The following is a 17,817-nucleotide window of genomic DNA, read 5'->3' as shown; positions in this document are numbered from 1 at the left end:
TCTGAGCAAATTCCGGTCCTCTTTTAGTGAGTAAAAGATTTAAAAAGAAAAAGAAAAAGAAAAAAAAAAGGTCAGCAGAATCAATCTGTATTCCAACTGTCTGACAGTGTATGTATTCATTTCTATAGTCCTCTGCAAAGAGAAGAGAGGCATATATTTTTTAACTCTTCTCAAGTGTCAGCATTGTTCTAATGACCATCATTGTACAGCATTCTGTTTATTTTTGTTGTTCTTTTTGCGTTGAGACATCATGCATATTGTTTTTAAGGTTCTGCTTACTCTATGTTAGTGCCTGTAAATCTTTTCATGAAATTCTTCATATTCATTATTTTTTACAGGGCAGAAATATTCCATTATATTCATGTAGCCACATATATGTATCTTTTTTGTTTTCAGCCTTCTCCCTCCCTCCCCTCCCCCCGTTACAGTTGAGATGGATGTTTTGGTGTATGGAGAATCATTTATTATCTTTGAGTTATTTGGGATATATGTATGAACATTTTAGTCATCCTTTTTGTTTTAGCCTATTTTCAGATTGCTTTTTTTCTAACAATGTGAACTAGTCCCTGATTCTATGAGGAGTAAATTTATCTGTCTGTCTTTCCATAATCCATTCAACACTTTTCCTTCTTGTTATTTTTCATTTTACCAGTTTGTGTGGAACTTTGGGATTGTTTTTTGCATTTCCCTTAGTATTAGTGGAACAGTTCACTAATATGGTTCTCCTGTGGTCTGGTTGAAATAAAGACTTCTTAATAAAGTTGTTTTTATCCCAATACAGATACTTCATGGTGAGCAGTATTTGGAATTGTATAAACCACTTCCGAGAACAGGTTAGTTCTTGATGCTTTATGTTTCATAATCAAAATTTAAATACTCAGTGATTCTATGATTAGTGTTTTATGCTTCATTGGCCATCATAATGTATAGATGTTCTGTTTTTATAATGTGGTATGTTAGTGGGGTTAAATGATCATGTAAACTTAGGAACAATTCCTTTAATGTAAATAATAATTCTTTTCTTAGTAATTATCTCACGTGATGATACCTTTAGAGGTTATCTAAATTTCTTTTCCCCTGCCTCCTTTCTACCCATACCTCATTTCAGATGAAGGTCAGATAAGTGAAGTGACTAGCTTATGGTCACACAGATAATAAAGGGCAAAGACAGGGTTCACATCCTGAGCCTTTGACATCAAATCCAATGGTGTTCTAAAAGCAGCAAAGCACAAAATTTCTTTGAATGTATTTTTCTTTTTCTTATTAGGAAATATCTATATATTTTTTTCTCCTTCAGGGATAGTTTACTGGTTCAGTAAAGTTACTCTTTTCATACTTCTTTTATTATACTATTTCTCTCTGTTAATATTAGATTATTACACAATTCCAGATCATTTAAATTTAAGGTAAAATAGTTGGCCTGCATTTCATATTTTGAAATTATTTGTCATTTTACATTGTTTGTATGATGTAGAGGTTGACAAATGTCAAGATTCTCCCCACTCTCATGCTATTCTTTTTATTGTTTTTCTCATTGATTCTTTGGTTTTCCCTTGACCCTATCTCTGTTGTATCCTTAATACTTTATTAAGCTTATGTAACTATAATTAAAAGTTATGAGGAATGGGCTTGCTGTAAATGTTCAAATTACTCCTCTGTCCTTCCCTCCCCCTTCTTAGTTCCTAAACACAAGGTATTACAATCACTAATTCACATTTCACTCTCTTCTGATCCTCATGACAAGGATACCTCTCTTCTCCTTTTTTGAACTATACTAATGATTTCATAGTTGTTAAATTGCCTCTGCTCAGAAACCACCTTTGCCAATGTAGAATGGCACTTTTTTTTGCAACCAGTTATTTTAGAGAATTTCCCAGTAAACTTCAAGGTTAAGTGACTTGTTTAGGCTCATGTAAATATGTCAGAAGTAGGAATTGAATCTAAGTCTTCCAGACTCCAAGCCCAGCTTCTAATATAGTATGCTATACTTCTTTGCTTAGTTTTCCACAAATGTTATTCAGTTATTATCCTGAGATGCATATTATACAATCATCTTTATACATTAAATTACTACTTTCTCTCAGTAGAAGTTAGTTACATACAAGAGAAATTCATTACTGAGTTTGTATCTTAAGTCCCATTGTCCTTTTTCTTTGGCCGTAGCTATAATTCTCATTCTTTTTTTTTCTTTCCATTCTTTAGACTAAGCAAGGGATAGGGAAGGGACAGAAAAACAGTTCTTACAGCTTTCCTTAATCTACTAGGTATATCATCAGGCTAGTCCTTGCCTGCACCTAGGTCACTTTAGCCCTTAGCCATCATAATCTCCTTGGTTACCATTTTGTATATGCTATCAGCATATGTATATGTATATCAGCATACAGAAACTACCTTCTTATTTCATCTTCACTTTTCAGCTGTGAGGTTTGGTAGAAACTGAATTCCAGTTCCACTGCCAGTACTTATTGCCTAATATACACTGGGAAAATCAGTTAATTTTTCTAAGTTTCTTCATTTGTAAAATCAGAGGTTGGACTAGATTTGCTCTACAAGTCCCTTTAAGTTCTAGTTCAATGTTTCCCTCTTTTGTCAGTTCTTTCTTTCATTAAACATTTATTATGTTTAAGGTAGTATGCTAGACTGTGGAGAGATACAGAAATGTAGAAAGATATGGCTCTAACCTTATCAAAATCAAAAAATTTTTTAAAAAATCTTTGTTAATTTTACAGTATTAATTATTATTTTTTGTGGATTTAGATTCTAATTGTACTGAGTGATGACAAATATAAACTGAAAGACTGAGAGTTTGGGTCATGTATTCAGCAAAATTTTTTAAAGTTATTGATTTTTTAAAAAATTTCTACATAAAGGTGGGAGAAGGTGAAAAGGTAGGAAGGGAAAGGAATAAATATTTATATAGTGCTTACTATGTGCCCATCACTTTACTAAGTGCTTTACAAAGATTATTTTATTTGATCCTCGCATCAACCTTGTAAGGTAGGTTTTAACAGTTGAGGAAACTGAGTCAAGCAGATCAAGTGGTTTGCTCAGGGTCATGCAACCATCAAGTATATGAAGCTAAATTTAAACTCTGATTTTTGTGATGCTAGTCTAGTGTTCTATCTATCCTGCTACCAGCAGTTTCTACTTTTATTTCCCAATATATGCCTCTGTCCCAAGAAACCAGACAAGATTATGTATAGTGCTCCATGCCCACAGTATCCCACCTATACAAAAAATGATGGAAATATATTAGTTAATGTGTATTTGAGCCAATCTTTTCATTTTCTTATAATGCAGTAATACTCCAATACATTCTTATACCATAGGAATGGAAATGGATTCAAAAGGCATGAATTGGAATTGGAAGACATAGATTCATGTGATATCTTCTGAGAGAAGGAATTAAACATATTATAAATAAGGAGGGGAAAAAAGCCTACAGAAGAACATTTAAAAAAAAAAAAAAGCAAAACTACTGAGTAGTGAACACAGAGGAAAAGGGTAGGAAATAAAGGGGAAGGTATTAAAAGAACATAGAGCCAGAGTCTGAAGTGTTGTCTGTGATGTGCTCATTTGGCTGTGGCTCTCAAGTGTTTGATCAATGAATAACTTGTACTATATAAAGAAAGAAAAATCCTGAGGTTCTTTTTGAATAAATCCTTGTTGAAACATTTAAAAAAATGTTCAGCCATTTCTCAGTTGATAAATATCCTCTTTTTTTCTCAATTTTTGCTAGAACAGAGTGATGCTATGAATACTTTTACATATATAGAGTCTTTTCCTTCTTTCTTTGACTGCTTTATAGTATGAACTTAGTGGCAGTATCTCTGGGTAAAAAAATGTACATAGTTAAATGACTTGTGGGTATAGTTCAGGTTGGTTTCCAAAATTGTTGGACTGTTTTATGTTTTATGTTATTTTTTTTTTTTAATTACCACTTCTATGATTTACATTTTCTTTTTTGTCATCTTTAATAATTTAATGGGCACAGTAGTGCTGAGACCCTGGATAGCTTAGAATCAGCAGGAATCAGGATAAGCAAAAGTCTTTATTCTTGGTCTTTTGGGGTCGCTCTCTGGGGATTAGATATAGGAATCTCTACACTTCCTTCCTTCCTCTCTCTCTACCACCAAAGAATGAATCCTCCTCCTACTCCACCTGCTGAAATCGCCTCCCTTCTCTCTCCACACCCACAGATGGAGCCAGCATAGAGTTGAGTAGGGTCATCCTCCAAACATGTTAATAGAGAATTGTCCAATTGGTAATTAACCCTAAGTGCTAGGTTACCTTGCCTCTAGGTTAAGTACATCTGCTCAGTTCTAACCCTTTACATAGTAGAATTACAAAGTTGTTTTAATTTGTACTTAATCTTATCATTAATGATTTGGGATTTTAAAAATATGATTGTTGCTTGGATTTTTTTCTTTTGAGAACTCTGGTCATATTTTTTGATTTCTTGAGCAGTAGGTTTTGTTCCTATATAATTCTATAAATTTCATATATATCTTATATATATCTTATATATAATTTCATATATATCATATATATATCTTAGATATCAGATCTTTATCAGGGTACAAAAAAATTTGTTACAAATTTTTTTCCCCAATTAACTACTGATTTTATTTGTGTAGAAAATTGGCAGTTTTGTGTAATCAAAATATTGTGTTTTATTTCCTGTGATTCTTTCTATTGCTTGTTTATTCAAGTCTTCCTCTTTTGATAGTTATAAAAAGGTATTTTTCTCTGACTCTTTATTTATATGACCTTTTGACCTTTTATTGCTAATTCACATCTATTTGGAGTTTATTGTTATAAATGATATATTAGTCTAAATCTAATTCTTTTTTGCCAGAATGTTTTCCAGCAGTTTTTGATCAGTAGTGAGTGTTGTAGTAGATGAGTGCCCTTAGGTTTAGTGAATGCTATGCTACATGTTTGATTACTTCTGATCTTGTTTATCTAATCTGATCTACTAATCAATTCTTTTTTTTTTAAACAATAACAAATAGTTTTGATGATTAGTGGTTTATAATAAAGTTTGAAATCTGGTACTGGTATGTTTCTTTCTGTCCTCCTTTTTATCCCCCTGTTATATCCCTTGAGATTTTTGACTCTCTCATGAATTTTGATTTTCTGGTTTTCTAAATTAACCCTTTATAGTTTAATCAGTATGACTGAATCTGTAAATTTATTCTGTTCTTAAATGATATCCAAGATTACATTTCATCTATTATGGAAATGGAGAGGAAAAATTAAATCTAAAAATTAAATCAAGATCCTGAAAACATGGTAGAGTGAATGTATTCTCTACCATATCAAATTTTACAGATAAAGAACCCCTAGAAAACCCCCAAATTCAGAAAACGAATGATAAGACAACAATCAAAGACATAAAGAAGAAAAATGAAAGGCTCTACATAATGAATCAATAGTCAACAATTATTCATTAAATACTGTGTGCTAGGCACTGAGTTAGACACTGTTGCATATAAAGACAAATATAGATATTCTTGCTCTCAAGAATTCTGCATTCAGCTAGGGAAGATAATATGTATGTATATGATTACATGCAAAATAAATACAAAATAAATATTGTGGCCATCACTGCCTTATATGTGTTGACTTCTTTTGTTAAAATATAAGTTCCTTGCTTTATGTATTTGTATAACCAGAGTGTAGTATAGTGATAACTGCATAAATAATGCTTAATAAATTTTTTTCATTCACTCAGGAATATCCATGGAGTTGTGGAGATCAGGGAAGGTTTTCTTTAAGAAAATTATTGTGAAAAAAAGTAACCAAATACTAATTCTAATTACTAATACTAAGCAGGGCCCCTGCTCTTCATCTTTGAACTCTGTGACCCAGAATTGAATATAGGCCATAGAGTTGACAAATCACATCCAGCTATTCATCAGCCATTGCTTCTAATAGCTCCCTTTCCCATAGCCTATACTGAGTCAGGTGATCCTATAACCTTCATAGTGCTGTAAACAAGAGCATTGAGAATTGACTTTTTTTTTTTTTTTTAAAGAATCTCTGGGTAGAACTTTGCTTCCAGAGCAGACCAAGACGTCAAGATGTATGAATTGTATTATCCCTAGGAATAAAGAAAGAGGAGAGAGACAGGTAGCTATGGAGGAATATGGCACACTAAGGACAAGATAAAATATCCAAATTGTGACATTTATAATTTATAAATAGCTAGTAGGAAAGAATGGTAGAGCAGAGACTCACATGTATTCTTCAGAATACTCTCCCCTCCCAAAAAAGCTCCTGAAGGATTTTCACCTATATTCTTCACAATCAACATTGAGTCTAAGTCTAGGGACCTAAGAAAGTGTAGGAAAACAGTTGTAGAAAAGAGGTCAGAATCTAGAAAAATGGGAATTGTAAAGGTATATCATAACCTCTTAAAATCTACGTACAGCAGTATTCTATCTGGCTACTACTATTTGAAAGTCAGTCTTAGTCAACCTTGGTGGTCTGAAAGAGTGAAGGACAGAAATATTTGGGCCTTCAGAAATGAAAGGATTAGGAATGGGAAGCATATCTTTTGGCAAGAATAAGAAAAAAAATCAACAAACTTGAGTGGTATTGAATAAGTTGATTAACTTAGATAGAATGTTATTATTATTATTTTTTTTTATATTGACTCAGCCAACTCATGAGCAATTACTATTTCTGGAATTGGTTAGATCTGATTTTATTTGTGTGTTTTGGAATTGTGTTTTATAATATGTGTTCATGAGTCATTTAGAAGTGTCTTAGGTCATTATATTGATCAGAGTTGCCAAGTCTTTTACAGGTAATCACCATTAACATTGCTTTTACTCTGCACAGAAGTCTTTCAGTTCTTCTCAATTCACTTTGCATCATCAGTTCATGTAGATTTCCATGTTTTTTTTTTTCCTGAAACCACTCCTCCCTTGTCATTTCTTATACAATGATAGAAGTCTAACACAATCATATGCCACAGTTTGTTTGACCATTCTTCAATTGATGAACATCCCTACAGTTTCTAGTTCTTTGCCTTCACAAAAAAAAAAAAACCAAAAAAAAAAAAAACCTACTATAAATATTTTTGTCCATATGAGTACTTTTTCTTTTCTTTTCTTTTTTTTTTTAATATCCTTGAGATATATATCTGGTGATGGTATTGCTAAGTCAGAGTATGCATAATTTCTTTTTTTTATTATAGCTTTTTATTGGCAAAACATATGCATGGGTAATTTTTCAACATTGACCCTTGCAAAACTTCTTTTCCAACTTTGCCACTCCTTCCCTTCACTCTCTCTTCTAGATGGCAGGCAGTCCCATACATGTTAAATATGTTAAGGTATATGTTAAATACAATATGTGTGTATGTAATTATGCAGGTATCTTGCTGCACAAGAAAAATTGGATTTAGGTATAAATAACCTGGGAAGAAAAACAAAAGTGCAAGCAAACAATAACAGAAAGAGTGGAAATGCTATGTTGTGGTCCACACTCATTTTTTAGTATTCTTTCACTGGGTGTAGCTGCTTCTGTTCATTACTGATCAATTGGAACTAATTTGGATCCTCTCATTGTTGAAGAGATCCACTTCCATTAGAATTGATCCTCATATAGTATTGTTGAAGTGTATAATGATCTCCTGGTTCTATTCATTTCACTCAGCATCAGTTGATGTAAGTCTCTCCAAACCTCTCTGTATTCATCTTGCTGGTCATTTCTTACATAACAATAATATTCCATAACATTCATATACCACAATTTACTCAGCCATTCTCCAATTGATGGGCATCCATTCATCTTCCAGTTTCTGGCCACTACAAAAAGGGCTGCCACAAACATTTTTGCACATACAGGTCCCTTTCCCTTTTTTAATATTTCTTTGGGATATAAGCCCAGTAGTAACACTGCTGGGAGTATGCGCAATTTCAAAGTCCTTTAGGCATAATTCCAAATTGTTCTCCAGAAGGGTATGACCAGTTCATAGACCCAAAAGTTTATTAGTGTACCTGCTTTTCTTCATTCTTTCCAGAACTTGTCATTTTTGGTAGATGTGAGGTAGCACTTCATATTTGTTTTAAGTTGTATTTTTCTAATTGAGTGATTTTGAGGATTTCTTAGTATGACTATAAAGAGCTCCTTTGTGACCAGAGACACTGTTCCTCAGGGTCCCTGCTCTTAACTTTTGAACTCTGTAACTCAGAAATGGATATAGGCCATAGATTTGCCAAACCATATGGGGTTCCATATTACCTCTTTCTCATCAGTTACCAGGTCCTCTGATTGTCTCTGTCTCTCTGTCTTGAGAGCTTCCACATCTGCTGTTGCTTCTGTCACCACAACCTAATCTCATGACTAATCTTGTATTCATGTGAGCTCCGAGAAGGACAGTCTGCTGAGAAATATGAAGTTAATAACAGTAAATTCTCTAAGGTCTCCTGAAATGACATTGGAAGAACTCTTAAGAATAGTTTGGAATTCAAACAATTGAATATATCAAAGCAATAAGTAAATAAATTTATGTAATTCAAATTATCTGTTTTATCTTTCTAAGTGCCTTTATTCCTTGTTTGTTTATAAGTTACTTCCCTAGGTAAACCTGTTTAAAGCTATTTAAGCTGATGATTCTTTTCTAAATTTTAGTCTTTAGGACATATATTTATTTTGAGTTTATTGTGGTATATGAAGTGATATTGCTGTATACTTAACTATCCCATTCTTTTTCAGTTTTCTCTGCAGTTCTTGTCAAATTGGGTACTGATTTCTAGAGACCAATATGGCCCTTGGTGCCCAGTTTTTCTATGTAATACTATAAAAAATTCAAAAATTCATTCAAAATAACTACCAAATATTTAGAAAATAATCCACTTTATAGGGGTGTGTGTGTGTATGTATGTATACATTTATATATATATATATGTATAAAAAACACTCTCTTCAGAATTAAAGGAAGAGAATAATTGGAAAGAGGGTCACTGTTCATGGTTGGCCATGGGTTCCATATCACTGTAATAATTTCACTAGTGAATATTGATACAAAATTTTTAATAAAGGTCTTTGCAAAGAGACTACAGCAATATATCCTGAAAGGAGTCTACTATATATCTGGTTATGAATTCATATAAGAGATGCAAATATGGTTCAGCATTAGGCTTGGTTAATCACATTAACAACAAAGATAATGAAAATTTGTTGATTATTTATTTTGACATACATAAAAATTCAAATTTCACAAAATTCACAATTCATGTCAAAAACCCAAAAGGATTGGCATAGAAAGGAATATATAAAGTATCCCCTGAATTTTAGTACAGTTTTAAGCAATTATAACTTATTCAAGGATGCTCTCTTTCCCTGTTCTTTTATCACTTTTTGACCAGAATTATCAGCAAAAGATGAAAGCAATTTAGCAGAAATTGGTTTTAGACCAATCCTACCACAATAAGTTCAAAATGAATATGCCTCCCAAATATCAAATCCCTTTCACAACTACATCTGGGGAACAATTCATAACGAAAAAACATGATTGGGAAGATCTTTGAGCTTCAGTGATAGCAATAAAAGGGAACTATAGAAACTATCAATTTTAAAAGCTGTGTCTCCTATTGATTAAGAAGGTTGTCAATATTGTTATTGTTCATTAAAAAAAAATACAAAGTGAAAGGAAGTAAAATGTGCTACTTTAAGTGAAACAGAATATATCACATACAGTCCAAAGACAGCCACAGAATCTGAAGTAGTACCAGATTTAACTGAGTTTATAATATAATGACATGAGCAAAAATACAGGCATTGAGTAGCTGAAAGAGAAAAGAGAATTATAGGATGCTAGCTAGTTGATATGAAAGAGACATGGGAATATTTGTAAGTAGCAGAGAAGGAACTACTGAATAGGAAGAAAGTGAAGATTACAGTAGGGGCTGGAAAAGACAAGAAAGGATGGGAAGAAGCCATTTTAAAAAGGGGAGGGTTTTGGCAGTTGAAAAGAATTGGCATCAATTGAGAGAACTGCTTCACTGCAGTACTAGGTTCTGCCTTTTAGCTTTCTATGGTCTGGGAAGGAGAGGAAGTGAGAGAGGCAGGATTGAGTTTTAATGCAAACTGCATCAGATTATGCATTCCTTCCAGATGGCTGGTGAGTAGAAAGGAAGATAACTAAGCAAATTAAGGATCTTTGTTGTTAATTAATCAGGTTTTCATCTTATTAGGGTTCTTGGTGTCTTAGAGCATGGAGATAGCTGAAATTTTTTTTATCTATTGCACATATTCCCATTTCAGAGAAATTTGAGAGGTATAAAGATGGGAAAAATGTATTTAGTTATTCAGTTTGGTCATGTGATCCAATGGTTAGGGAACTTATTTCTCTATTTTTGACTTTGAATAGAAAGTGGGAATATTAAATAGATTAGTTTAACATATTAAATACTTGGTCAGATTGAGATGGGAAATTGCCTCTGATAAAAATTGTCTCTAAATTATATCAATTTAACCCTTGTTAATTCAACAAGTGCCTACCATATGTTAGATTCTGTGCCAAACACTAAGTATACAAAGATAGACAAAAAATAGTTCTCTTTCTCAAGGAGCTAACAATCTAATGGAAGAAACAACTGTGTATAAATCCATCTTACATGGTTTGTGTGTGTGTGTGTGTATGTATATAAAATAAATTTAAGTTAATAGGGAAAAGGACAAATATGTGGGAGTGGGAGGAGACAGAGAGATTGGCAAGATAGAAAGAGGCCAGGTTATAAAGAACTCTAAAAGACAAACAGAAGTTTTTATAGTTGACCCAAAAGATAATAGAGAGGTCCTGGAGTTCAGGGTATTAGGAGTATTACATGAACCTATGCTTTAGGAAAATCATTTTGACAGCTGAGAGGAGGATGACTGTAGGGGAGAGAGACTTGAGCTAAGGAGACTAATCAGAAAGCTGTTATATTTGTTCATGCATAAGGTGATAGGGTCCTAGACTATAGTATTGGCAGTGAAAAGACCTTAGAAGGATATATTTATGAGAAACTTCAGGAAAGTAGAATCAACAAAATTTGGCAACTAATTGGAAATAATTGGAGATGTGAAAGAGTGAGGAGTCAAGAGAGAAAAGAAAGAAACCATGAATATTGACATAACTAAAGACTGAAAAGGATAATCATTGAGAAAAGACAATTGGATTTAACTGGAAGATCATTAATAAAAATACCAGTTTATTTATAAAAATATGTGGCTCTTTTAATTTGGTAATCCAGGTTGTAATGTTAATAATAAAATTTTTATGTGAGTCTAAAGTGTAAGTATATTTTCTTAATCAATCTTATATAATTAACAATGGAAATATTAATCATGCTGTGGAATAACTTAAGATATTTAAATAGCTACAAATTATTTGTGTAACTTTTCATTACAGGGCAATTAACCAATGAACCCATTATTGTCGATATCTTGGATAAAGGATCAGGATTAGTGATACTCCTGGATGGTAAGTCATTTTATAGTCTTAACTGCTATTATAGTGGATAGTATTACTTTATATTTTTACTTCTGATACAGAAAATATAATTTCTGCCACTATAAGAATTGTGCTGCAAATAATTATATCTAAAATTAGGTTTTGTGATTGATAAGCAATTATATATATTTCATAGTCTGTGAAAAGGTAGGTTCCAGGTTGTTGAAATGAACAAGAATTTCTTTTTAAAAGAAGGACATGACATGAGTCTAAGACTTAAGGACTTTACTGCTTTGCTAGGTTAGAAGGCAGGTAGATGATACTCTGAATAGAGCACCAGGCTTGGAGTCAGGAAGACTTATCTTTGTGAGTTCAAATTTGGCCTCAGACACTAGCTGGGTGGTCTGAGCATGTCACTTAACCCTGTTTATTGTTCTTCAGCTACAAAATGAGCTGGAGAAGAATAGGGCAAACTATGGTACTATGTTTGGAAAGAAAACCCCAAATGGGGTCATGACTGAAATGCCTAAATGACAACAGGTTAGGTATGATATGATGTGATATTATTAGAGAGTATTTAATTGGATCTATGTAATAAAATATTAAATTAAATTTATCAAATGCCTAATCTAGATAGAGAAAAAAATAGTTAATGTTTGTAATGTAATTATCTCAGTTAATGTTTCAACAAGATTTTATCAGAAGACTTCTGGTGCCAAAAGAAGGAACCCTCTCAAAGTCCTCCTAAATTGCACCCCAAACAACCAGAAAACTGCCTCAGAATTGATCTCAGAATGGGGAAGTAGCTATCCAGCTTGATTGGAAAGGTCAGGCTCACTTGAGTGGGAGGGGATCCAGGTCCAAGACCTTCAGCAGCAAGTCTTACAGCAGAGGGCTGTAGAAACGTAGTGGAAACAATTCTGCCATAGGCTGACTGCTTTTCCTTGATTGTAAAGCAGAGAGATTAGAGCCAGAGGTACAGGGTACTCTAAAAACGCCAGAACCTAATAGGATCTGGCTGTACCCATCCCAAACCGGAAGTAACTCAGCATAGACCAGCACAACTGTGTAGCTACATTCTGCAGCATGGCTAGGGTACTTGTAAATCTCACTGCAGAGGGGTGCAGCCTGGGGCAGCTTCTAATCTGCATAGTCAGGGGCTTGGCCTAGGGCAGAGCCACTTCTGGTGCCTTGGGGGACTATTCACTGGGCAACTGCTAACACCCACAGCCCCACAGCAAGCTTTGGCTTGGGATAGTGACACTTTCAGTGCTAAGCCTCTTGCCTCAGGGCAGTCATTAATCTGCACAGTGGGGTTCTTGGCAGGGCATCTCCGCAGCTCTTCCTGTGCAGGCCTGAGTCACATCCATTGGGGAACTATTTCCCAGAGCACTCCTGTACCTGGCAGGCCGTCCATACACTTATCCCTATTCTGCAGAGGAAGCTGGTAACCTCCTGGTCCTAAAGGCAAACCCTACAGGCTTTAAAAATGAGTAAAATATTAAAAGGATGATTGATAGCTTCTATACATAAAGAGAGCAGGTTTTCAACCCCAGGAGACTAATAGCAGACAGTCTCCAGACAATTGTTGGTCCCCAACACAAAAAGCTCTCCTAGAAGAGACTATTAAAAACCTTAAAAGAGAGCTAGAAGAAAAATGGGGAAAGGAAAGAGAAGCTATGCAAGAGAGTAACAACTTCCTGAAATGTGAATTGGAAAAGGTAAAAAACTCCCAGGAAAATAGGATTTGTGAATTAAAAAAAGAAAATAACTCACTAAAAAAAAAAATAGTGAAATGGAAAAAAATTCCATAAAGCAAAACAACTCATTTAAAAACTCAATTGGACATATACAAAAAGAAGTAAAAAAAGCTAATGAAGAAAATAACTCATTAAAAATCAGAACTGAACAAATAGAAATGGATGATTCATTGAGACACCAAGAATCAGTCAAAAACAGAAAAATGAGAAAATAGAAAGAAACATTACATATCTACTTGGAAAAACAACAGACCTGGAAAATAGTTCTACGAGAGATAATTTTAGGATTATTAGACTTCCCAAAAATTATGATGAAAAAAAGAGCCTAGATACTATATTACAGGAAATCATCAAAGAGAACTGCCCAGAGGTAATAGAACCAGAAGGTAAAATAGGCATTGAAAGAATTCATCGAACACCTTCTGAAAAAGACCCTAAAAAAAATTGGAATAATAATATTGGAAAATAAATAATATTGGAAAAAATAAAGGAATATTGTGGCCAAATTTCAGAACTATCAGACTAAGGAAAAAATATTATAAGCAGCCAGGAAAAACAATTCAGATACCAAGGTGCCACAATAAGGGTCACTCAAGATCTGGCTGCCTCCACAATAAAGGATAGAAGGGCCTGGAATCTGATATTCTGAAAGGCAAAAGAATTTGTAATTCAGCCAAGAACAAAATACTAAGCTAAGCTGAGCATTTTCTTCCATGGAAGAAGATGGACATTTAATGAAACAGATAAATTCCATTTGTTTTCTAAGGAAAAAACCAGATCTAAACAAAAAATTTGATCTCTAACCATAGGACTCAAGAGAAGCAGAAAAAGGTAAAAGGAACTCTTGAGAACTGTATTTCTGTTGTGGATATACATTAAGACCACATATATAAATTGATTTTAGTGATATAACATAAAAAAGGGAAGTAGAAATAGAAAGGGGATAGTGTCAGAAAAAGGGAAAAGGGGAGATAAAAAGAGGGAAACTACATCCCATGAAGATGCAAAGAAAACCTATCATATCTTAGGGAATTTAGAAAGGGGGAGGAACATTGCGTGAATCTTACTCTCATCAGAGTTGGCTCAAAGAGAAAATGATTGACATATTTGAGAATCCTCTCTCACCTCATTAAAAAATGGGAGAAGAAAAGGAAAAAGGAAAAAATATTAAGGAAAAGGTATAAGAAAGAGGAAGGGATTTAAAGAGAGAAGGAAGGGATACTAATGAGGGAGGGCTGCATGATGCAAGTGGGACCCATAAGTTTAATACTGGGGAAAAGGTTCAGGGGGGGCAAGGAGAAAAAAAAGCATAATCGGGGGATAATATGATGGCAGAAAATACAGAATTAATAATTTTAGCTGTAAATGTGAATGGGATGAACTCTCCCTTTAAGCAGAGGTGGATAGCAGACTGGATCAAAAGCCAGAACCCTATAATATGCTGTTTACAGGAAACACATTTAAAGCAGGGAGATACATGTAGAGTAAAGGTAAAAGGCTGGAGCAGAATCTATTATGAATCAGGTGAAGTCAAAAAAGCAGGGGTAGCCATCCTTATCTCAGGTCAAGCAAAAACAAAAATTGATCTAATTAAAAGAGATAAGGAAGGAAACTATATCCTGCTAAAGGATAGCATAGACAATGAAGCAATATCAATACTAAACATATATGCACCAAGTGATATAGCATCTAACTGCCTAAAGGAGAAGTTAAGAGAGTTGCAAGAAGAAATAGACAGCAAAACTATAATAATGGGAGATCTCAACCTTGCACTCTCAGAATTAGATAAATCAAACCACAAAACAAATAAGAAAGCAATTAGAGAGGTAAATAGAATATTAGAAAAATTAGGTATGATAGGTCTTTGGAGAAAACTGAATGGTGATAGAAAGGAGTATACTTTCTTCTCAGCAGTTCATGGAATCTATACAAAACTTAAAAAAGAATTATTAGACTATCTGACAGCCATAAAATAAAAAGTCTAGAGAATACTTTCAAAAATTATCCAAGAAAATTATGCTTATACATGAGAATCAGAGGACAAAATAGAATTTAAAAGAATCCATTGATCAAACTTCCTGAAAGAGATCTCAAAATCAAAAATCTCAAAAAAAAAAAAAAAGTTCCCCAAAACATCATAGACAAATTCTAGAGCTTATAGATGTGGAAGCAAGTACTGCAAGCAGCCAGAAAGAAATAATTCAGATATTGTGGAGCTATAGTCAGAATTATTATGCAGTAGCTTCTACATTAAAGAATTGGATTGTGGTATACTGGAAGGCAAAATAATTAGAATTACAATCAAGAATCATCAAATCAGTAAATTGAATATAATATTTCAAAAGAAAAAATGGGCATTTAACAAAATAGAGGATTTTCAAGCAATGATTTAATCAAGCTTAAATCAAGCATGATTAAAAGACTAGAGCTGAATAAAAAAATTTGTCCTGCAAATACAAGACTCAAGAGAAATATAAAAAGTTGAAAAAGAAACAAGAGAAAATATAAGAAACTTAATAAAGTTAAAATGTTTGTATTTCTATATGGCAAGATATTATGTGTAATTCTTAAGAATTTTATTGTTTTAAGAACAATTAGGAGGTGTGGATATATAGATAGAAGGTGTGGATATAAAGTGACTTTGGTGGGGTGATACCCTACAGAAACAAAAGGGTGAGAAAGAAAATTGCACTGGAAGAATGAGGAAGGAAATTAAATGGGGGTAAATTATCCAACATAAAAGAGACATGAAAGAGACACTATAATGGAGAGAAAGAAGGGGAGGGGTAATTGGCAAAGCTTAGTCCTTACCCCCATCAAAATTGGCTCAAAGAGGAAATCACATACACACTCAGTTGGATGTAGAAATTTATCTTACAGTCTAAGGAAGTAAAAAGGGATAGGTATAATAAAGGCATGAGAGGGAACTGATAAAGGAAGGGCATATTGAGGAAGGTGGTGATCACAAGTAAAACACTTGTGAGGAGGGAAAAATTTACGAGTAAAAGTGAAAGGGGGATAAATAAGGGAAAAATAATGTGGAGTGATAATATTGAGTTATAAGTATTAATATGAATGGCATGAACTTATTCATAAAAGAGAAGTGAATAGCAGAATGGATTAAAAATAAGAATCCTATAATGTCATGTTTACCAGAAACACATTTGAAACAAGAGAAGGTAAAAGTAAAGGGCTGAAACAGAATCTGTTGTACTTCAACTAAAGCAAAGGAGGTAGGGATAACAATCACAATCTCAGACAAAACAAAAGCAAAAATCCATCTAATTAAAAGAGATAAAGAAGGAAACTATTATGCTGAAAATTACCATAGACAGTGAAGTTGTGTCTATACTGAATATATATGCAGCAAATGATATGGCATCTAAATTTTTGAAGAAGTTGAATGAGAACTTAAAACTAAATAAATCTAACTCAAAAATAAACAAGAAAGAAGTTAAGGAGATAATTAAAATTCTGGGAAATTAGATATGATAGGTCTCGGTAAAAAATAAATGGTAATAGAAAAGATTACCTTTTCTTGGAAATACGTGGCATCTGAACAAAAATTGACTATATCTTTAGGACATAAAAATCTCAGCCAAAGGCAGAAAGCAGAAATAATAAATACATCCTTTTTAAATCATAATACAATATAACTTCAATAGTGGACAATGGAAAAATAGATTAAAATTTAGTTTGAAATTAATTAAACTAATCCTAAGGAATGTGTGGGTCAAAGAACAAATCATAGAAGCAATTGATAATTTCATTAAAGAAAATTACAACAGTGAGACAATATACCAAAATTTAGAGGATGTAGCCAAAGTGGTTTTTAGGGGAAGACTTATGTCTCTGTTGCTTATATCCATAAGATAGAGAAAAAGGAGATCAATGAATTGAGCATGTATCAAAAAAAATTAGAAAAAGAACAAATTAAAAATCTTCAATTAAACACTAAATTGGAAATCCTGAAAATCAAAGGAAAAATTAATAAAATTGAAAGTTAAAAAAAACATTGAACTAATAAATAAAACTGGAAGCTGATTTTATGGGGGGAAAAAACTCCCCAATAAAATAGGTAAGCCACTGGTAATTTGATTTAAAAAAACAAAACAAAACAAAAAAACTAAACTAGTAGTATCAAAAATGAAAGGGATGAATTCACCATCAATGAAGAGGAAATGAAGACAATTGTTAAGAGCCATTTTGTACAATTATATGGCAATAAATTTGATAAGCTAAATGAAAAGTTGTATATCTAAAAATATAAATTATCCAGATTAACAGAAGAAATAAAATACTTAAATAATATTGTCTTGGAAAAAGAAATTGAATAAGCCTTCAATGAACTTCCTAAGAAAAAATCACCAGGACTAAACAGATTTGCAAACAAATTTTACTAAACATTTAAACAATCTCAATACTATATAAATTATTTTTTTCAAATAGGCAAAAGGTTCCTATCAAATTCCTATTATGATACAAGTATTGCACCAATATTTTAGCCCAGAAGAGCCAAAAGAGTGAAAAAAAAATTATAGACCAGTTTTCCTAATGAATTTTCTCCAAGCATCATCTTTTCTCTTGCATTGTAAAACCTTACTA

General features: G+C 33.0%; 1 protein-coding gene across 1 annotated transcript in view; it reads left to right on the top strand.

The window, feature by feature from the left end:
• The window catches only part of HSD17B4 (hydroxysteroid 17-beta dehydrogenase 4), a 148,059-nt gene that overhangs the window by 78,672 nt on the left and 51,570 nt on the right, over positions 1-17,817 (top strand). The window contains exons 14-15 of the mRNA XM_074281524.1: positions 782-833; positions 11,411-11,482. Of these exons, the coding sequence (XP_074137625.1) occupies positions 782-833; positions 11,411-11,482 (124 nt within the window). The remainder of the gene's footprint in view (positions 1-781; positions 834-11,410; positions 11,483-17,817) is intronic.

The sequence above is a fragment of the Sminthopsis crassicaudata genome, chromosome 1 (assembly GCF_048593235.1).
Source record: "Sminthopsis crassicaudata isolate SCR6 chromosome 1, ASM4859323v1, whole genome shotgun sequence".
Taxonomy (NCBI): Eukaryota; Metazoa; Chordata; class Mammalia; order Dasyuromorphia; family Dasyuridae; genus Sminthopsis; species Sminthopsis crassicaudata.
Note: the sequence above shows the minus strand (reverse complement) of the source record. Positions and strands in the feature narration are given on the sequence as shown.